General features: G+C 37.6%; 1 protein-coding gene across 1 annotated transcript in view; it reads left to right on the top strand.

Annotated features, from left to right (window-relative positions):
- Positions 1-23,753, top strand: part of UNC80 (unc-80 homolog, NALCN channel complex subunit) — a 209,402-nt gene that overhangs the window by 14,415 nt on the left and 171,234 nt on the right. Inside the window, exons 5-7 of the mRNA XM_052662586.1 lie at positions 2,811-2,934; positions 4,918-4,991; positions 8,218-8,357. Coding sequence (XP_052518546.1) covers positions 2,811-2,934; positions 4,918-4,991; positions 8,218-8,357 — 338 coding nt within the window. The remainder of the gene's footprint in view (positions 1-2,810; positions 2,935-4,917; positions 4,992-8,217; positions 8,358-23,753) is intronic.

Below are 23,753 nucleotides of genomic sequence, written 5' to 3' on the forward strand. Positions count from 1 at the left end.
CCCTGTTTCCACTGTTTCCCCATCTACTTCCCATGACGTGATGGGACCAGATGCCATGATCTTCATTTTCTGAATGTTGAGCTTTAAGCCAACTTTTCACTCTCCCCTTTCACTTTCATGAAGAGGCTTTTCAGTTCCTCTTTACTTTCTGCCATAAGGGTGGTGTCATCTGCATATCTGAGGTTATTGATATTTCTCCCAGCAATCTTGATTCCAGCTTGTGTTTCTTCTAGTCCAGCGTTTCTCATGATGTACTCTGCATAGAAGTTAAACAAGCAGGGTGACAATATACAGCTTTGACGTACTCCTTTTCCTATTCTGAACGAGTCTGTTGTTCCATGTCCAGTTCTAGCTGTTGCTTCCTGACCTGCATACAGATTTCTCAGGAGGCAGGTTAGGTGGTCTGGTATTCCCATCTCTTTCAGAATTTTCCACAGTTTATTGTGATCCACACAGTCAAAGGCTTTGGCACAGTCAATAAAGCAGAAATAGATGTTTTTCTGGAACTCTCTTGCTTTTTCCATGATCCAGCCAATGTTGGCAATTTGATTTCTGGTTCCTCTGCCTTTTCTAAAACCAGCTTGAACATCTGGAAGTTCACGGTTCACGTATTGCTGAAGCCTGGCTTGGAGAATTTTGAGCATTACTTTACTAGCGTGTGAGATGAGTGCAATTGTGTGGTAGTTTGAGCATTCTTTGGCATTGCCTTTCTTTGGGATTGGAATGAAAACTGACCTTTTCCAGTCCTGTGGCCACTGCTGAGTTTTCCCAATTTGCTGGCATATTGAGTGCAGCACTTTCACAGCATCATCTTTCAGGATTTGAAACAGCTGAACTATACTTGCTGATCCCTTTTTATAAAATGCGTTTTCAGGAAATAGCTACATGGCAGCTCCTTCATTTCATTCAGATCCTTACTCAAATATCACCTGCACGAGAAGGCCTTCCCTGGCCTTTCTGTCTAAAACATCGACACCTTGCCTGCCATTTTTCTCCTTCTGCTTTACTTCTCCTTTGCACTGGGGAGCAGAGATTTTTTTTGGTATGCTTTGTTCCCTGTTGTATTCCAGAATCTCGAATAGGACCAAGTACACAGTAGGTGGTCTGTAAACATTTGTAGAATGACTGTTGAATGAATTTGACCAAATGCTTTATATGCTTTTCCAATATGGCCACTAGATGCTTCTCCATAATGAGTACCACTGTGGTGCCAGGATCTTGGTCTGTAGCTTAGAGTCCCCTCTATACCAACACAGAGATTTATTCAGGGATTTCAGCTAGTCTTTCCAGTTGAGGCATCCTTTGATACTGAGCTGCATTGATTCACCATTTGCAGAATCCTGTTCTTCTCAACTTTTTCAATTTTTTGCCGGCTCTCGTTCTTCTAGATCAGTGGTTTTCAACCGTAGCTAACACGAGAGTCACTAGGGGGAACTTAAGCAAATCTCACAGTGATTCTAACTTAATTGGTCTGGTTAGGGGAAGAAGTGAGACCTGAGCCTCCTAGGTTTTAAAAGCTCCCTGGGTGATTATACTATATACAAGCCAGGGTTGCAAGTCATCACCCTAAGTGAATTCCTGGGTCTCAGTTGTGCTCATTAATCTGCACTCAGACTCTCTCCACTTTCATGTCTATGTTGATTTGAGAGGCTGCATTGCTGAAAATGTAACCTCAGACTGTTATATGTTTGTACTTACACAGCTGCATTTTAAACGTCTCAGACACTCAAAGTGATGTAATGATGAAGCAGAGAATGTGCTTCCTGGCAGAGACTTTCAGTGTTAGACAAATTAAATGAGGATGGGTTGTAAAGTCAGTACAATTCAGCAAATATTTATTGAGAACTTATTGTGCACTGAATTTAGTATTGTGATGGTGACAGAGATTGTGGAGGAGGAGAAAGCCGGCTACATCTCTGCCCTCAGGGAATTAGATTGTTGAGAAGGCAACAATACAAAATAATATACTAAGAAGGGTCTAACTGCAGGTTACTGATTCCATGAAATGCAAGAACAAGAGATGGACTGGAGAATAGAAAGTCAAAATGGCCAGCATCTGAGGCTATTGCCTTATGAGAGAGAAAGAGAACAATTAACTCTTTAAGAGGGATAATATCAATATCAATAGGCATAAGGAAAGAGATCTGCCTAGGCCCTTGAAATGAAAAGGACTCAATGAGTGCTAATAGAAAACAATAATTTGTATTTTGTGCTCTGCCCAAAGTTCCATCTTAATTAATTACTAATTTTGCCTAAAGGCGATCACCATGATTTTTGTAGTAATTATGGTGATGATGATGTGTGTGCTCAGTTGTGTCCAACTCTGCGGCGCCATGGACTATAGCCCACCAGGCTCCTCTGTCCATGGAATTTTCCAAGCAAGAATACTGGAGAAGGTTGCCATTTCCACGTCTAGGGTAACTTCCAGACCTAGAGATCAACCTGAGTTTCTCCTGTGTCTCCTACTTTGGCAGGGGGATTGTTTACCATTGCACCACCCAGGAAGCCCATTGTGATGATAATTTAGGCCTATTGATTTATCCTAAAAACACTCATCTGAGTGAGGAAGGAAGATGTTGAAGATCAGCCTACTTTGAAAATAATCTTATGAATGATGTTCTTTTTAAATACAATCTTAAAAAGTTACTTTCTGTTTGTAGTTATTACAAAATATTGGCAATATTCCCCATGTTGCACAATACACCCTTGAACCTATCTTACACACAATAGTTTGTGACAGATGTTAATTGTTGCATTGACTGTTTTCTTCAGCCAGTTCTTGGACATAGATCTTCTTTCTCTCCTTCTAGGAATCTGACCTCACATTTCGACTGGCCAGTGGACTTGTTATATGGCAGCCCATGTGGGAACACAGACAGCCTGAAGTCTCCGGCTTCACAGCACTGGTGAAGCCCATCAGGAACATCATTACAGGTTTGTGACTCAAACTCCTAGTGGGATGGTCTCAGCATACATAGTCATGAAGGTGATGGGTGATTCACTAAGAAACCAAGAGGAAGAAAATTCCTCCAGGGAGTTATCTAGGGGCCCCTGGGTGTAGGGTTCATTTACATGATGAGAAACTCTAAACCAGGAGCACATGCTGTGGTATTACCAAAGTATGACTTTGGTTAAGTCACTTAAACTTCCTGTTTAAGCCTCCATTTCCTCATCTGTAACGTGGGAGTTACAGATATAACTCCCATATAAATATAGTGTAACAAATACTTACAGGATTATGATGAAGAATAAATGAGCTGATATATGTAAAATTGCTTAGAAGAATGCCAGGCACATAGGAAATAAATAACTGGTAGCCATTATTATTATTTCATCTTAATCATAATTATGATGGATGGAGTAGCAGCTCCTTAACAATCTTGCTTTAGTGGAGATTTGTTGTTTGCTATCAAAGTATTTCACTACTGGGATTGTCTAATGAAATAGTCCTATTGTCAAACTGTAGAAAGAGTACAACATGATAGCTAGAAAAGTGCCTGGAAAGTTCATGCTTCACCCCAGATCTTTTATCATGTATATAACCTAACCTCCCCCAAGTGCTTTCATTTCTTTAGGTTTTAGTTGCTAAGTTGTGTCTGACTCTGCGACCGCATGGACTATAGCCTGCCAGGCTCTTCTGTCCATGGAATTCTCCAGGCAAGAATACTGGAATGGGTAGCCTAACCCTTTTCCAGCAGATCTTTCCAACCCAGGAATTGAACCAAGGTCTCCTGCATTGCAGGCAGATTCTTTACCAACTGAGCTATCAGGAAGCCCCACATTCCTTATTCCTTAATGTTTTCATCTGTAAAATGGATCTGGTAATATACCATAAGCTATTATAGGGATTATTATAAGTATTAAAAGAATTGATACATGTAAAAACACTTAGAACAGAACTTGACAGATATTAGGTACTATATGAGCTCAGTCACTCGATCTTGTCCGACTCTTTGCAACCCCATAGACTGCAGCCCAATAGGATCCTCTGTCCCTGGGATTTCCCAGGCAAGAATACTGGAGCGGATTGCAATTTCCTACTCCAGGGGATTTTCTGACCCAAAGATTGAACCCACATCTCCTGCGTATCCTGCATTGGCAGGCTGATTCTTTACCACTGAGTTACCTGGGAAGCTCATGTTAGGTACTATGTAGATATTAACTGTTACAATTTTCAGTATGGCTAATTTTTTTAGCACCTTAACCTATCGAGTTGGACTGAATAGATGAAGAAATCTATATTGATAACCTAAAAATGCAAAGATTTTTTCATCAGTTGTTTGATTTCTCTTACAATGAAAAGAAAGTGAAAGTGAAAGTAAAGTTGCTCAATTGTGTCCGACTCTTTGCGACCCCATGGACACCAGGCTCCTCTGTCCATGGGATTTTCTAGGCAAGAGTACAGGAGTGGGTTGCCATTTCCTTCTCCAGAGAATCTTCCCAACCCAGGGATTGAACTCAGGTCTCCTGCATTGTAGACAGACACTTTACCGTCTGAGCCACCAGGGAAGTTCTCTTACAATACATGCTATTAAATGTCTTCTTTCAAGGTTTTAACCATCTATTAAAATGGGTTTTTGATTCAAAAAAGAGATGAACTTCCCTGATGGCTCAGATGATAAAGAATCTGCCTGCAGTGCAAGAGACTCAGGTTTGATTCCTGAGTCAGGAAGATCCCTTGGAGAAGGAAATGGCAACCCACTCCAGTGTTCTTGCCTGGAGAATTCCATGGACAGAGGAGCCTTGTGGGTTACAGTCCATGGGATTGAAAAGAGGTGGACACAACTGAGCACGCATGCACACATTGAAACATATATGTTACCATATGTAAAATATAAAAGAAAAAAGGAAAAAAATACCTTATATAACTTATATAATCTTATAAAATTTGTGATGGGATTTCATCCATATTTGCAGCTAAGAGAAGCTCTCCTATCAATAGTCAAAGTCAGACCTGTGAATCACCAAATCAAGACACAAGACACCGAGAGGTGAGTATATTATAACCGTGAGAAGAAAGGTGAATACTCCTTGAACATAGCGAGGTTTGAAGGGTAGGATTTGACCAGTGCTTTTTCTCAGTAGCTAGCATGTAACACTTAATAAATGTTAGTTATCATTATTCATTCCACATTAAAGTATCTTGTTCTCAATTACTGAATCTCCTAATATTTGCTAGGCAACCCTAATATAAGTAAAATAATACTATACCGGGTGTGGAGGAGGAAGTAGAGAGGAGGCTTAAGATACAGTCCCACCTCTAAAGGAAACTAAAGACAAATCCACATAAAACAGAAGATGTGTCATAAAGCAGAATATAATTTAATGTAAATTCACCATGCACTACTTGATTCAGAAAAGAAAGAAATGAAAGCCAGAGTAGTTCAAAGTCACATAGAAATGTATACCATCATTAATTTAATATGTGTTAGATGACCTGCTTTCTCTTTCATTTCAACATGTGGAAAACACAATTTACGGTTATCCATCAAAATTGAATCCTCTTTCCAACTCATGCATTATTGCCAGGATTATTATTATTATCCATTATCATCATCCTTTTTACCCTCAAAACTAAAAATGTTAACATCTTAGTATGTCTTCTGTAGAGCTAAGTATAGACATTGTGATTTATATGCTATGTTTCGTCTATTCTCAGATGTAAATTTTTTTCACTTTTAACACATTTGAAATATAGTGTACTTTTCATGATCTTTAGCCTCTTACAATCTCTCTGCCTGGTAGAAATCTTGATGTGATTGTCATTCTTATGCAGCAAAATGTGATCATTTTAGCATCTAAGTTTGCAGAATCATAGTGGCTTGGGAGAATGTCAGAGGGGATAGTGGAACACTCTTTTAAGAAATAACACTCTTGATGGAGTGTAAGTTATTCTATGGTAAAAATATATATCAACAGCTCTGAGTTGAAATTTATAAATGTGAAAACATTTTAGGAATACCTACACCAATTTATTTCACTTATATTTTCCTTTTTACATATACATGGGATGTATTTATACTTCTCAAGAGGCTCAGTGGTAAAGAACACACCTGCCAATGCTGGATATACAGGAGATTAGATTCGATCCCTGGGTTGGGAAGATACCCTGGAGAAGGAAATGGTAACCCACTCCAGTATTCTTGCCTGGAAAATTCCATGGACAGAGGAGCCTGGTTGATTACAGTCTGTAGGGTCACAAAGAGTCACACAAAAACTGAGCATGCACATGCATGGGGTGGGTATATAATCAAAAGATCTGCATAAATAAGGCTAAGTAGACCTTTTTAATAACTATAAAATAAACAGCCCTCACTACTAAGAACTTAACAGAATTTTTTTTAAGATCATACATAAAATAATGATGTCTTATAACTGAAGACATCTTAGATACAGTGAAATACATAAATTCAACATTTCAGTCTTTTTAATCCTCTCCATTTGATTTCTTGCTGAGTTATATTGTTTTCTTTTCATTCTGTTGCTCAGATATGCACTGCTATCTTCTAAATCTAGGTCTTCCTATGTAGATTGCAGCTGGAACCACGTGATTGGATTTTCTACCTCTAGCCTCTCCTGCTTCATATAAATATAGTTCATAAAGCCTGATTAATCTTCCTAATGCATCATTTATTTATTAGTTCATCATTCCTCAGAGGCTCATTATATACAAGGCACTGTTCTTCTATTGCATCCTTTCCTCCTTAGGTGCCTTTAGTGGGTCCCCTCACCTTAAGACCAAACTCCTCCTCCTGGTTCTCTATGCCTTCCACCACCTAGCATCATCCTTCTTAGGTGACCTCCATTATCCCTTCAGTTAGTAAAGGGTTGCTCCCAGGATACAGGGCTTGCAACATTAGCCTCTGAGGCTTTGCTCAGACAGTTCCCTTATGCTGGATTGCTCTCTTTCCTCCCTTTACCTATCTAAATTGTATCTTTCCTTTAGGGACCTATTTAGACCTTAACTCCCCATGAACTCTTATCTAATTGCTTTAACCTGCACTGTCCAATATGACAGCCACCAGGTCCATTTGGCTACTGAGCACTTGAAATATGATTATTTTGAATTGATCGAATAGTCTAAACTGGTGTTAAGTGTAAAATGTACACCATATTTTGAAGAAACTGTAAATATCTTAGTAATATGTATATTGATGATGAGTTGAAATTAAAATTTTGGATTAAACAGAATATAGAGTTAAAATTTTAATTTTGCCTATTTCATTTTATTTTAAAAATAAGATATATGTCTCCTACTTGTGGCTTGCATTGTACTCCTATTGGAAATGATGCTATAATCTTTGTTTATCTGTTTTAAAACTTAGCTGTAAGTTCTTGATTTCAAGGCCAGATTCATCTAATATGTTTTTATCTCCAAAACATCTAACATGAAACATACATAGTATGTTCTTGCTAAAGGATTCTTTGATCAAATTCAGAAGACTTATTTTATCAAATTTCTAGCTGTATTCTATTCTCTCTATGCATCATGGTTGAACAAAACTTTCTTATTTTACATATGAAAATACAACAGAAGTTGTAAGGGGTTAAAATACTATGATCAGTTTTTGTGGGTCTATCTTTTAGCAAAGAAATTTATCTATAATACTGATGGGAAAATATCTCACATTAGGCAGAATTACATTTATTAGATAAATGTAATTAAAGGAAGCTACTCTGTCAATAAAGTGAAATGAATTTGTGGTTACAAATAAAGATTATTGTGTTCATTTGGGAAAAATGTCTTACATCTCCCCTCTGATGAATGATGAAAAAATCTGAAACTTGCGCTTTCATTTTCATGTTTTGACTTTGATTTGATTAGCTGTTTTTCACTTACCCTTGTTTTGTGCCTCATGCCTCTATTCCATTCACCTCGGTACTGACATATCTTTGATGAATTATTAGTTTGCAGCTCTTCTTCTGTAGATACTGGATATGGAGGTGAAAAGAGAAAAGAATCAAGGGCAAAATGAAATAAAGGACATAAAAGTACTTTGCCTAAAAGAATTTTAATGATACAGGGGCTCTTTAGAAGCCTGTTTCTATTCCTTCTTAGACAAAGGCAAAATCCCTTTGTCTATGACATATTTATGCTGCAAATTTTTTTTTAATTTAAAAAACAATGTATGTACAATAATATGATAATTCTAGAAGATATTCCTGAAGAAAAAAAAAAAAAGCAAACCACTAATCTACTGTCTCTAACCCCGAAAGGGACTCCAGGTGGTCTGTGAAACATTCCAGTCAGATTCCATCTCACCCAAGGCCACCATTTCAGGCTGCCACCGAGGAAACTCCCTTGATGGAAGTCTGTCCTCCCAAACTTCCCAGGAAAGAGGACCATCGCACTCCAGGTACATGACTGCAATATGATGGACAAAAATGTATTTCCAGATCCTCAAAACTAAATATGAATTTCCAGCTACTCTGTCTCTTAAAATGTGTAAATGTATGATATTTGTATACATATTCTGGGTCAGAGTATAATTACGTGAATACGTCTAGAAATAGCTGCATGTATTCTTAAATAGCTCATTTAAACATTCAGGCGTGGTAAGACATGATTTAATGAGATGTCTGAAATTGAATTTTAAGTATTTAAAAGTGGAAGCTCAAATGATGCTACCAAAAGATTGTGTTGCAGGAATCCGCTTTAAAGTATAAAAATACTTCATACTAGCAGATCCTTGTATTAAGACTGGGTGCCTCTAAAGTACGCACAGGGAATTTGGGAATCTATTCTTTGTGAACATTCCAAAGCTGCCTCTGTTAGCTGGTGTCATAGTGAATTTGCTTACCAATGCCTTCTCTAGGACAAACATTAGTCCACTTCTTCCTGCTCTCTGATGAAATTAAGGAAACCTGGATTCATGAGGTTTGCCTTTGTGCCCATCTATAAACTCCACCTAACAGGGGAGGAGACCATTTGTATATACCTGTTTTCAAATAAGGTTACTGTCTAATGGATAGTGTTTTAAAAGGTGGTATGTTTAAAATAGCTTTATTAAAGTATAATTTATATACCATAATATTCACCCTTTTAAGTCTACAATTTAATGGTTTTTAACAAATTTCCAAAATTCTGCAACTATCAACACACTTCAATTTCAGAACATTTCTATAACCCCCCAAATATCCCCTCTGTCCATTTCAGTCACTCCTGTTCCCACATCCTGATCTAGATGATCTCTTAACATGCTTTTTGTCTATATATGGTTGCAATTCTGGATACTCCAAATAAGTGGAATCATACCATGTGTGGTCTTTTAAAAGCATTTGACTTCTTTCCTTCAGCATCATGTTCTAGATCATTGCACATGTCAGTAGTTCATTCTTCTTTACTGCTGTACTATATCCATACAATATTCTGTCGTTTGGATGTGCGACATTTTGTTTACTCATGCATCCGTTGATGGATGTTTGGGTTGTTTATAACTTTTTGTCTATTGTGAATAATACTTTGATGGACATGCATATATAAATTTTTGGATGAGCATATGTTTTAAATTCTGTTGGATAGATACCTGGGAATGAAATTGCTGGGTTGTATGGTAAATTTAATTTTTTTTTTGAGAACTATCAAACTGTTTTGCAAAATGGCTATACCATTTTACCTTCCCACCAGAAATGTCTAGGGGTTCATTTCTCTCTATATCTTTGACAGAATGTGTTATTTTTGTTTTATTATAGCCTTTCTAGTGGGTGTGATGTGGGATCTGACTGTGGTTTTAATTTATATTTTCCTGGTGAGCAATGATGTTAAGTATATTTTCATGTCTTTATAAGCTATTTGAGTATCTTCTTAGGTGAAATATCTATTTTAACATTTTGCCCAAGTTTTCACTGGGTCATTTGTCCTCTTATTATTGAATTGTAAGAGTTTTTATGTATTCTGAATACATATTCAGAATGTCCTTATACCTCTCCCCACCCTGGAAAAAGATCCATAGATATTTCCTCTCAGTATTAACTTGCCTTTTTGTTCTAAAATGATCTACCTTCTTCTGGCTCCAGACAGATAGAAGAGAGTAAATGCATAAATAAATTATTTTCAGTTTATCTAAGGATAAGAAGGCAAATAAGGACGGAGTGGGCTCTTTCTCTTAGAGGTCTAAATAATATGCAGGAGATGGCCTCAGGAAGATCTGGGAAGAGCAATCCAGGCAGAGGGAACAAGCCTAAAGGCTTTGAAGTGGAAATAAGTTCAGTGTATTCCAGGAATGGAAGGAAGGCAAGTGTGACCAGGGGCTATTGATAAATAAATGGGCAAGGTGAGGGAATCAAGCCAGAGAGGCCATAAGGGGTCAGATCACAGAGCCAGGAGGCCATGGTAGGAAATTTGAATTTTGTTCCAGGTGTGATGAAAAGCCATTAGAGTGTAATGTAGAGTGTAATGTCACTGAATTATACCTCTTAAAGATCACTCCAGATGGTTTATGAGAATAGACTTGGGAAGAAAAGCAGACACAGAGATTAGTTAGGAGACGCTTTCCATGGTCCAGGTGGGAGAAGAGGTGGCTTGGTTAGGGTAGAGGTAGTGAGGGTAGAAAGGCTGAGATGAGGCTGAAATTGGGACATATTTAAAACAGAGCTGCAATGACTAGATGTGAAGAGTGAGAAAAAGGAAAGAGTCAAGCATAACTTAAGTTTATGGCTTGAATAACTCTGTGAGCAGTTATTAAATTTATGGCATGAGGAAGACTGAGAAAAATCATATATGAAAGTATTCTGAACCTGCTTCCTTCCACCTGTGTCTGTGGCCCCCACCATATTATCCAAGCCACGCATCACCTCCTGCCTAGAGTCCTGCAACAGCCTGCTTATTAGTCTCCTCTTATTTACTCTTGTAGCTGCCCAATAAAGGATATACAGAGTCATGAAAAAACTTAATCATGCCACTCCCATACTTTAACTTTTTCAATGGCTGCCCACTGCTATCAAGATACAATTCAAAATCTTTGAAATACCCCTCAAAGCTCCACATTATCTGGCTGCTATCAAGTTCTCCTGTCTGACATCAGGCGATTACTCACATCCTATCACTAGACTCCAATGTCTTTTGAGTTCTTCACATGCAATATACTTCCTCTTAGCTCTGAGATTTGGAGTATGTTATTCCATCTGCCTGGATGGTTCTTCCATCTCTCTTTACTTAACCAGCTCCTCCTTCTTCAAGACTCAATTTAAATATTATTTCCTTACTTCCTAGAGAAGCTTTGGCAAATTTTAAATCTGATCACAGAACTCCTGTGTTCTCTTACAGTACAACTGGCAACCATAATTCAAAGACCTGTGTTGTCTAATAGATGAGACAACAACTAATAAGTTAGTTGTCTAATAGTTATCTCCTTCACTAGACTGTAAAATGCATGAGCAGAGGGACCAGATCTCTTTTACTGATTGCTCTATCTCTAGTGCCTGGCACATGGCCTTAATGATGGGCACTGAATAAGTACATAAATTTCATCTTCACAGCAGCCACACGAAGAAGACACTGTGCTTATTTTAAAGATGAGGAACCGAAGCATAGAGAGATTAAATGATTCTTTCAAAGACACACAGCTAGAAAGCAGAAGATCTAGATTTGAGCTCAGTCTAGACAGTTCCATGGTCTATACTCTTCACTACTCTTCCACAAGAAGACAGGTATATAGGCGGAGCACGGAGGTTCCTGTAGAAACCCATCTTCTTAATTATGTTTTTATGGAAGCCTCTTTTCTTTTTGATCCCTCATTAAATTAAAGGAGGAAGTGTTGTGGCTATTTGCCATAATTGGTCATTTTGGGGAACAGATGCTTAACATCACTTCCCCCTGACCCCTCCCAATAGACCTGAAACTTAGTCCATATTTGGTTCTGACCTAATTGGCTCTTTCAGCACTTTAACCCCCATGGCCACTCTGTCCTTCCTGTCACTTCCTCCTCTTCTTTTGCACGTTATACTGGTTTCTTTCCCCTTACCTTTCAAGCTGAATCTTTGTAGACTTTTCCTTTGGCTTCTCCTCCATGGCCCTCTTCTTGCTGTTGGTGTTTCCCTCTCCTTCCACATTCTCCCTCTGAGTAGTCTTATTTGCTGCCATAGTTTCAGTCACTCACTATATGTTGATGACCCTCAAACTTTTACATCTCACCTAGACAACTCTTTAAAGCTCCAAACCCATGTAATCAAGAGACTGATAGAAAGCTCTTCCTGTTCCTTCCAGGTACCTCGAACTCTGTCTAAAACCAAATGCATTCTCCTGCCTCCTGTATTTCAGTAGATGGTACCACTATCAACCCAGACATTCTAGTCAATAATGTGAGGTTTACTCCCTTCCAAGACCTTTACATTCTGCCTTCTTAATCTCTCTCAAATCCTCTCCTCCTCCAACCTTACAGTCACTGACTTAGTTCAGGTCCCTATCATTTCTTATTTGAATTTCTGCAGGTGATCCTAATGGTATCTCTATATTCGGTATTGCCTCCTTTTAATCCATTACCTATATAATGTTACAAAAGTAATTTAAAATACATATCTTATCATTCTATTCCCTTGTTAATAAATCCTCAGTGGCCATAGTTTTTAGGATACATTTCAAATTCCTTAGTCATCATACCTAAGTCTTCATGATCATTCATGTCCAAGCTCACCTTTCTCAATTTTTCATTTGACATTTCTTTTTCCATGCTTATTTTCAATACCAAAATCTGCATTAGCTAACAACTGCAATACAACAAGTTACCAAAATTTCTTAGCAGCTTAAAATGAAAGACATTTATTATCTCAAACAGTTTCTGAGGATCACAAATCCAGAATTTAGCTAAGCGGTTAGCTAGATGACTGTGGCTCAGGGTCTCTCAATGACACGCCAGATCTGCAGTTATCTGAAGACCTGAATGGGCTGGAGAGTCTGCTTTCAAGGTGATTCATCTAGCTGTTGACCAAAGGGTTTAGTTCTTCAATACCAGGGCTTCTCAAAAGAGCTTCTGATGACATGGCAACTGGCTTCCCCCAAAACACATTATCCAAGAAAGTGCGTGAGGAACCAAGATGGAAGCTTCACTGTCTATTATAGCCTAATCTCCAGATGGAATCTTCAGTGTCTTTTGTAACCTAATTACCAAGGTTCAGTTCCGTTCAGTTCAGTTGCTCAGTCGTGTCCTACTCTTTGCGACCCCATGAATTGCAGCACGCCAGGCCTCCCTGTCCATCACCATCTCCTGGAGTTCACTGAGACTCACGTCCATCGAGTCAGTGATGCCATCCAGCTATCTCATCCTCTGTCGTCCCCTTCTCCTCCTGCCCCCAATCCCTCCCAGCATCAGAGTCTTTTCCAATGAGTCAACTCTTCGCATGAGGTGGCCAAAGTACTGGAGATTCAGCTTTAGCATCCAATTACCAAGGTAAATGCCATCGATTCTTCTATATTCTGTATCACACCAACCAATCCTAGTGTAGTGTGAGAGGACATTGCACAAGGTTATGAATATTAGGAGGCAGGTATTGAGGGCTATTTTGGAGGCTAATTTCAATAAACAATAATGATAACAATGTAACCATCATTTTATGTATATAGAGATATATATAGATGACTAAATGTCTATTTTTATTATGTTATTAAGTATCTTCATATTCCTTCTTCACTAATTCTGTTATACATTTTCTAAGAAGTTTAATTTAAATGTTATTTCTTACCTCAAATATAATACTGTGCTTCTGCCTGACTTTAAAAATTTGTGAAACAATGTTAGGGTGAAATATTGAGGTCATAAAATACCCAGGAACTTAAATTTCCGGCATAATTTTTCTCAATCATAGTAAGCATGGAAATTTGCAAATATAAATAGCAAATTAGTTTCTTTCCTCTAATAAAATTGATTGTTAATCGCTTTATTTTGATTTGCATGTAAATACAAAGATAACAATGATGTTCAAAGTTTCCTCTTTGTGAAAGGACATTGTTTTTTCCCATTTTTGAATACTGCCACACTCACTCATATACATATATATATGCATTGTTTGGCATATATATGTGTACACAGTCACCCATAGCACACATAAACCTACATGTGCGAATTAGATATGAACTCAGTGGCACTTTAGAGAAATGAATTATGGCTTCTCTTTGCCTAGCTGCAGTGGCTGGTTGCCATGGAAATGATGCAGAAGGTAGACCTTTCAGGAAATGCTAATTCTTTTTTAGGGGGGATATGCTAATTCTAATGTGTCTTCATTGGAGGAGTTCATGTATTAATCAGAAATAAAGAGAACTTTAACAACAAAACAATGCAAATATGTTAGGAACAAAAGCTATCTGCTTTTATCAAAGAAATCCAATTCACCATCTCTTTTGTCCTGACCTTGACTGAACCAAACATCACTCTTTCTGGAACTCTGCAATCATAGAAGAGATAGCTCGTTTTTTAAAATTAATGTCAGATTTCATCTTTAATTACCATATGCATAGAGTTAATTTCTGCTTCATTAAGTGCTACATGGGGTCAGGACTAATTTCCACAGTTCCCTGCCTCCATAGATTATCTATTATTTCTAAAGTGTTTTCCTGCTTCAGATGCACTCTACTAGCATCTCCCAACACTGATTAATAATAACTTGGTTTCCTTAAAAAATAGTTGCTTGGAAAATATGCTAAGACAATTCCTATCTTTTTTTGATACCCTTTTTTGTCATAACGTGTTCTATGCATATCAAAGAAGTATATGCTAATTGTGGAAAAAGTTTTAAGGTATCAAATATTTTTTTAAAAATTGAAAATCATCCAAGAGCTTATCAGGTAGATATAAACATTATTTTTTTTTTGTATATATACTCCTCTTCATTACTTTTACGTATATATTAGAATAAAACTGGTATTCATCCTTTCAGAAATTTTTCATTTTTTTCCTACAAAATAACTTATAGAATCATAGAATATTAAAGTTGGAAAGAACTCTTCTATCATATTATACAATGAGCTGCCTTCATATCATCTTTACTCACTTATGTAAGTTTCTTTCTCACATTTAATTAGGTAGATAGTTAATTAATTACAATAACTTTTATTAGTTACTTAGTGACAAGTTGATTGTCTGATAGTTCTGTCCAAAGTGAAAAATTATTGTTGATTCTTGCCCTTTGTTGATTCTTCGCCCCAGTGTAACTCACACTTTAAGCCAAATAAACTAGTACTTGAGTAACATTTAAAATTGAGGTATTTCACGTCATAATATTTGCTATAGAATGACTTGTTAACTTCATTCTTGTTTCAAATAGAATTTCTTTAAATATTAAGCAATTGAAATGTGAATTTACTTAGAAAATTTTGATTGCCTAAGTTACAGAATCGTTTTTAGTCTCTGAGTGCAACTCTATCGGTGGGAGTTTTGCTGTTGTACACCTGATCATCAGTTGACCTTATCTGTTAGAAAGTAGTTAATGACTATGAGAGTCAACTGTACATCAGTAATTACTTTCAGTCAAATAAGCTTTATGTGTAGACATAAATATAATCATCTGGCACCCTCAGGGAGACAAAACTGCCAACATATCATTCCAGTTAGTGTTTCCATGTAGGAATTGTTTTGGATGTTGACTTACAAGTACAAAAATCATGCATTATTTGTTTCTCTAGGGCAATTGCCCTCCAATCTTATTGAAATTATTTAAGAATTACCTGGAGAAATTAGGAGTATAGGATGAACAGATATAAACTACTATACTTAAAATAGATAAGCAACAAGGATTTATTGTATAACACAGGGAATTATATGCAACAACTTGTAATAATCTATAATAGAAAACTGAATCATTTTGCTATACACTTGAATCTAACACAATATTTTAAATCAAGTATATTTCAATGAGAATAAAAAAGATTACCTGGAGATATTATAAAGACTCCTACATCACATTGCCAGCAATAGTGGCTTAGTAGTTTGGGATAAGACTTGGGAGTTTTGCATTTTTACCAGCTTCCCTTCTCCCTATCCCCCTCTTTGAGGGGCGAAAGGACAGAACAGCTCTGGGGAACTCTGTGGAGAGTGATTAATAAGATCTGTGACCTTCCATGACAGCCCTAAGCAGATCTCTGGGAGGGAGGAGCTTGAGGGAGGAATCGGTCTCTTTCTTCCTTCCCACGTTCTGTGGGAGCCTCCTTCTGCAGAATTCATCCTGGAGCCAAAGGCATGGGAGCCTCCTGTACAGTCTATACAGACCAGTCTTTCCAGACATGGAGGTAGAGAAAGAGGGAGAGTGGATGGGGTCAGGGAGCAGGGGTTGGAGGTAAATAAGAGATATACTGCCCCCCAAATTATATAATAAATATTTACATTATATATTTATATTTTATATATAATGTATATACAGAGTTGTGTATAAAAATGTATGTATTATATAAGATATATATAGTGTATATATGTATAGGCTTTCTGTATATATAAATAGTGGATTTTTAGTCCATATTGAGAAAGTTCAGGATCTTAGTTGGCTAAAATTCTCTGAAGAAACAGAGAAAAGTACACAACACTGAAGTGGTTAGCTTCATGTATTTTCACAGGTGAGTACACTAGAGTAATCAGCATCCATATAAAACAGAACATTACAAGCACCCCAGTCTGATAAATCAGGTAACACTTAATTCATGTTTGTTAAATGAATATACTACCAGCATTTATCTGCCCATTCTCCTTTGGCTGACTTTGAAAATGTTGTCTAGTTTTTTATTGTAACAAAATTGCTGCAATAAACATTCTTGTGCATATCTTCCTGTGTACACAAGCAAGAGTTTTTCTAAGGTAGAATTTCTGTACCATAAGGTAAGGACTAAAGTTGACTTCTGCTGCTGCTGCTAAGTCACTTCAGTTGTGTCCAACTCTGTGTGACCACAGAGATGGCAGCCCACCAGGCTGCCCCATCCCTGGGATTCTCCAGGCAAGAACACTGGAGTGTTGACTAGATACCGCCAAATTGCACCCTGAGAGAGTTTGCCAGCAGTGTATGAGTATTCCCGAGTATTTTTACCCTCAGTAATACTCAGTGAGTTTGGGTAAACTCTGGGAGTTGATGATGGACAGGGAGGCCTGGCGTGCTGCAGTTCATGGGGTTGCAGAGTCGGACACAACTGAGTGACTGAACTGAACTGAACTGAATACTCAGTGTCTTCAGTTTTCTGTAGTCTCACAGATTTGTTGAGTGTGAAGTGGTATCCCATTGTGGTCTAAGGCTACATTTCCCTGACTATTCACGAAGTGAAGTCTCTCTTATGTTTATTCCCTCTTTATGTTTTCTTTCTGGTGAAATTTCCTTCCATACCCTTTGCCCCATTTGAGCTATTTGTCTTCTTACTGTCTTAAAAACATGTCTTCTTTATTAGGAAGAAGACTAATCCTTTGCAGGCTAAATACATCGCAATTATGTTTTACATTTTGTAAACTTTTCAGTTTATGTTTTTTTTTTTGTCTCTGCTTTTTTTTTTAATTTTTATTTTTACTTTATTTTACTTTACATTACTGTATTGGTTTTGCCATACATTGACATGAATCCACCACAGGTGTACATGAGTTCCCAATCCTGAACCCCCGTCCCACCTACCACCCCATATCATCTCTCTGGATCATCCCCATGCACCAGCCCCAAGCATCCTGTATCCTGTATCGAACATAGTTATATTTGAAATAGTCACATTTATCAGTACTCTTTTAAAATAGTTGGGAAAGTTATCTTCTTCAAGAATCCTTTCACTCATATTCAGTCACATCCAACTCTTTGTGGCTCCCCATTGACTGTACCCCTCCAGGCTCCTCTGCCAATGGGACTTCTCAGACGAGAATACTGGAGTGGGTGCCCATTGCTTTCTCCAGGAGATCTTCCTGACCCACGGATTGAAGCCATGTCTCCTGCATTGGCAGGCAGATTCTTTAACACTGAGCCACCTGGGAAGCCCCTAGGATCCTGTCCTACTAGGTCATAAGTATTCTTCAGTCAGTTCAGTTCAGTCGCTCAGTCGTGTTCGACTCTTTGCGACCCCATGAATCGCAGCACGCCAGGCCTCCCTGTCCATCACCAACTCCCAAAGTTCACTCAGACTCACGTCCATCGAGTCAGTGATGCCATCCAGCCATCTCATCCTCTGTCGTCCCTTCTCCTCCTGCCCTCAATCCCTCCCAGCATCGAAGTCTTTTCCAATGAGCCAACTCTTCGCATGAGGTGGCCAAAGTACTGGAGTTTCAGCTTTAGCATCACTCCTTCCAAAGAAATCCCAGGGCTGATCTCCTTCAGAATGGACTGGTTGGATCTCCTTGCAGTCCAAGGGACTCTCAAGAGTCTTCTCCAACACCACAGTTCAAAAGCATCAATTCTTCGGCGCTCAGCTTTCTTCACAGTCCAACTCTCACATCCATACACGACCACAGGAAAAACCATAGCCTTGACTAGACGGACCTTTGTTGGCAATGTCTCTGTTTTTCAATATGCTTAGTGTTCTTCTATTTTGCCTTTCCAAAGTCTCTAGTTCATCTAAAGTTGCCCTTTTTTTGATACATGATGGTATGAAATAAGGATTTGGTTCTACCATATAAATAACTCAGTTCCTCTCTCACCATTTAATGAATGGTTGTTTTCCTGCAAATGTGTGCCTTTATTGAGTATTAGTGTCAGTGTGCACATATGTGAGAGTATGATTTGGGTTCTCCATTCTGTTGCATTTCCCTGTTTGCCTGGCTCTACCAATATCCTATTGTCTGGTTATTATAGCTTGTTTCTGATTTTTGTTATTGATTTTAATAAGTTAATAATAAATTTTATAAAAGGTTTTCTGTATCTACTAAGAAAATCATGTGCGTATATTCTCCTATAATCTTTTTAGGTAGTAAATTACTTTAATAGACTTTCTAATAGTAAGCCATCCTTAAATTCCTGGGGAAAACCCAACGTGTGCATTGCTGGATGGAGTTTGTTAATATTTCGTTATTTTTACATCCATGCTCATATATGTGCCTTGTGGTTTTCCTCTCCTGACTGTTGTCTGATTTCGGTAGCAAATTTATAACAGTCTCATGAACACCCCTTCTTTTTCTGTCTTTGGAACACTTTGTATACAACTAGAAATTCCTTTTTCCTTAATGTTTAATGAAATTTGACTATAAACTTTCTGGGCTTGATACATTTAAAAAATAAATTTTATTTATCACAATTCCATTTTTAAAGGTGATGGGTCTATTTAGGTTTTAATTTCTTCTTGACTCAGTGCAGATGGACAAATATGTGTTCATCTGGGTATTCAAACTTTAATCCCATTAATCATAGTGTTTTCTTCTATACAACCATCACCATATCTAGTTATGTCTGCTTTTTAATGATCATATCTTGATCACACCTTTTATTGTATTTCTTGATTAATTTTTATTAGTTTTGTCAAAAAATAACATTTGATTTTGTTAATCCTATTTTCCTTTGTTTACTGTTTTATTAGTATATGCTCCTCTTTTACTTTCCTTTTTTCTGTACTGTTTGGGGTTTTATTACTTTTTTTTTAACTTATTGAAGTATTAGCTTGGCCAAAAATTTCATTCAGATTTTTCTATTCATCTTAGGGAAAAACCTGAACAAACTTTTTGGCCAGCACGGTGGATGCTTACTTCATTATTTTTTACTTCCTTGTGGTTCCTTTATCCTGCTATAGTCTTGTAATACTCTAAATGCTCTTTTCATTCCACTTTATCTGTATCTCACAAGTTTTCATATGTGGAATCATTATCATTCCATGTAATATTTTAAAAATTCTCATTGCAACTTTTTATTTGACCCATGAGTTATTTCAAAGTGTATTTGTAAACTGGCTAACTGATTAGAGCTTTATCTTTTTGCTGTTAATTTCTATAGGAATTCAACTATGGTTAGAGTACTAGGTTTACGTAAGATGATGAATTTTCCGTTTCTTTTGATTCTTAATTTGTAAATATTTCAGGGTACAAGAAAACAATGTTAAGTGTAGTATTCAGATCTCTTATGGTCTTCAGTTCAGTTCAGTTCAGTTCAGTCACTCAGTCACGTCCAACTCTTTGCGACCCCATGGACTGCAGCACACCAGGCTTCCCTGTCCATCACCAACTCCCAAAGCTTGCTCAAAATCATGTCCATCAAGTTGGTGATGCCATCCAACAGAAAGGTTGTTGCTGAACCATGAAAGATGCTGGGATTCTTGGCCTCCAGAGGAGAGAATTAAATCCAGGGCTAGTGATGAGGCTTGATTGTTCAGAGCTTTTGTGTAATAATGTTTTATTAAAATATAAAAGAGATAGACAAAGCTTCTGACAGAGACATCAGAAGGGGGCAGAAAGAGTGGCCCCCTGCTAGCCTTTAATAGTATGTTATATACCTATCAGCAAGCTGTTAATTAGAGAAAGGAAATGTCTCAAAACTTAGAGTGGTACCAGACCCCTCACCCACAACATGCATTTTGAGATAACATTGGCACAAGGTGAGTCATCCCAGGCCATGAATCTTGAAGAAAGGCAGGTTTCCAAGTAAATATATAGCTTCATTAACATAGACTAGGAGAACAATGTATGAGTAAAACATACTGGTTTGTTGAGCCCTTATCAGTTCTGAATCTTATAAGGAACCCACTTGAAGAAAGACGGCTGCTGTGCGACCCCATAGACGGCAGCCCACCAGGCTCTCCCGTCCCTGGGATTCTCCAGGCAAGAACACTGGAGTGGGCTGCCATTTCCTTCTCCAATGCATAAAAATGAAAGTGAAGTCGCTCAGTCATGCCCGACTCTCAGCGACCCCATGGACTGCAGCTCACCAGGCTCCTCTGAAGAAAGACGGAGTCTAGGGTAAATGCATAGTTCATGAACATAGCTTAAGAAAAACATATCCATAAGAAAAATGCATTGGTTAGCTCAAGGCTTGAGAAAAGTTAAGTTCAGGTGGAACCTGGTGTCATCATGGCAACACAGAATTTTAAAAGAAAACTCCTTTTCATTTTGCATAGAGAAGGGAAAAAAATCGGACACTTGTATTTTGTTTCCTCTTGCCACTCTTAAGAGAGAGAAAAAAACATCTGACACTTGCAGCATATTTCCTCTGTTTGGAGACCCCTAGCCTTCTTGCCTGTTACCCTCTCACAACCATCTCATCCTTTGTGGTCCCCTTCTCCTCCTGCCATCAATCTTTCCCAGCATCAGGGTCTTTTCCAGGGAGTCATTTCTTTGCATCAGGTGGCCAAAGGATTGGAGTTTCAGCTTCAGCACCAGTCCTTCCAATGAATATTCAGGACTGATTTCCTTTAGGATGGACTGGTTGGATCTCCTTGCAGTCCAAGGGACTCTCAAGAGTCTTCTCCAACACCACAGTTCAAAAGCATCAATTCCTCAGTGCTCAGCTTTCTTTATAGTCCAACTCTCGCATCCATACATGACTACTGTGGAAACCATAGCTTTGGCTAGACAGACCTTTGTTGGCAAAGTAATGTCTCTGCTTTTTAATATGCTGTCTATGTTGATCATAGCTTTTCTTCCAAGGACTAAGCACCTTTTAATTTCATGGCTTCTGTCACCATCTGCAGTGACTTACTTACAGTCTTACTCATCTCTATATATGCTTGATCTGCTATTTGCTTGAAAAATGTGTGTTAAAGTACCACTATTATTGTTTGTTTGTTTTCCCCTTTCATGTCTCTTAGCTTTTGCTTTAAGTGTTTGGTAGCATTCTTATTAGGCTACCCTGGTGGCTCAGAGAATAAAGCCTCTGCCTGCAATGCAAGAGACCTGGGTTTGATCCCTGGGTTGGGAAGATCCCCTGGAGAGGGAAATGGCAACCCACTCCAGTATTCTTGCTTGGAGAATCCCATGGACAGAGGAGCCTGGTGGGCTACAGTCCACGGGGTCGGAAAGAGTCGGGCATGACTGAGCGGCTTCACACACACATGTTAAGAATTTAAGCTTCTTGGCTTAGTTTTCCTTTTAACATTATGGTAACCATCTTTATACCTAATAATACTGTTGTAGGAAGGGAGACCCCTTCCAGGGCCTGAAACTGGGCTCTTGTCTAACACTCAGAAATGAATTGTCCGAGGAGACACACGTGCTGACAAAACAAGAGATTTTATTGGGAAAGGGCACCCGGGTGGAGAGCAGTAGGGTAAGGGAACTCAGGAGAACAGCTTTGTCACATGGCTTGCAGTCTTGGGTTTTATGGTGATGGGATTAGTTTCCGGGTTGTCTTTAGCCAATCATTCTGAATCAGAGTCCTTCCTGGTGGTGCATGCCTTGTTCAGTCAAAATGGATGCCAGAGAGAAGGATTCTGGGAGGTGGTCTGACATGTGGTGTCTCCTTTTGACCTTTCCTGAACTCTTCTGGTTGGTGGAGGCTTTTTAGTTCCATGTTTCTTACCAGGACCTCCTGTTGTAAAACAACTCATGCAAATGGCTACTATGGTGCCTGGCCAGGGTGGGCAGTTTCAATCAATGTACTTCCCCTAACGATACTTTTTACCTCAAAGTTTGTTTTATTATTGTTACACCAACTTCCTTTTAATTATATTTACATATCTATACCTATTCCCTCCCTTCCTAACTTTCTGTGTCCTCAAATATTAGGATTTTATTTCCTAATTAGAATGTGACTAAACCTTGTTTTGTAAATCCACTATAAACATTCTTGTCTTTTAACCCATTAATGTATTCATTATTCATTTTGATAACTGACATTTGGATTTATATTTTCCATTTTATTTTATTTTATACTTTTTATATACTTATGTATTTTATGTCTATTTTTTTCCTTCTCTGTCAATTAATTGTATTTTCTCTAATCTCCTTGTTTCTTCTTTTGAAAGGAAGTTTTCTATTATATGGCTATTATTGAAAGTATAACATGGATTCTTATCTACTCAAAGTCAGAATTGAATGAAATCCCAATATTTGAGCTCCAGTCACTCTGTGCCTAATTATATACTGTTATATACACTTATGAAAACATCACCATAATCAAGATAATGAACATATCCATCACCCTTTAAAATGTCCTTGTGCCCTTTGTAATTTTCCCCTTTTTGAATCCCACTCTTTCTTCATTTACAGGCAGCCACTGATCTGCTTTCTGTAACTGTAGGTTAGTTTGCAATTTTCCAGAATTTTGTATAAGTGAAAACAGGCTCTTTTTATCCAGCACAATTATTGAATATAATACTTTTCTCCTTTTTATTGCTAAGTAATATTCTGTCATATGAATATATCACAATTTGTTTGTTCACTCATCTGTTGATGTACATTTGTGTTTTAAGTTCAGGACCAGTACATTCTTATAAAGTCCTTTTCCACTCCAGGTTAGTTAAAAAAAAAAAAAAAGCCAAATTTTTTTCTAGAACTATTATGGCTTTATATTTCTGCATTTAAATTTTAATCTATCTTGATTTTATTTGGTAAATAAAATGTATTAATTTAAGATAGGCTAAATTAAATTTTTCCTGAGGAGTAAGTCAATTATGCCAATATTATTTATTGACTAGTATATTCTTTGAAGTAATTTGATTCTTGATCATTATATATATTAAATATTTATAAATACTTTAATCTTTTGTAGCTCATATTTTATACCACTGAAATCTCATTTAAACTCTTGACTAAATATTATTGTTGTATAACACAGATTAATATCTTACAATTTATACTCTTTACATTTCTTCTTAAACCTTTCTTGATTACTCCCAATTTTTTTTTTCATCCATTCAATTAATTTCTCTGGAAATTTCATTAGAATTTGTGATA

This window comes from Budorcas taxicolor, chromosome 2 (genome assembly GCF_023091745.1).
Source record: "Budorcas taxicolor isolate Tak-1 chromosome 2, Takin1.1, whole genome shotgun sequence".
Classification (NCBI taxonomy): Eukaryota; Metazoa; Chordata; class Mammalia; order Artiodactyla; family Bovidae; genus Budorcas; species Budorcas taxicolor.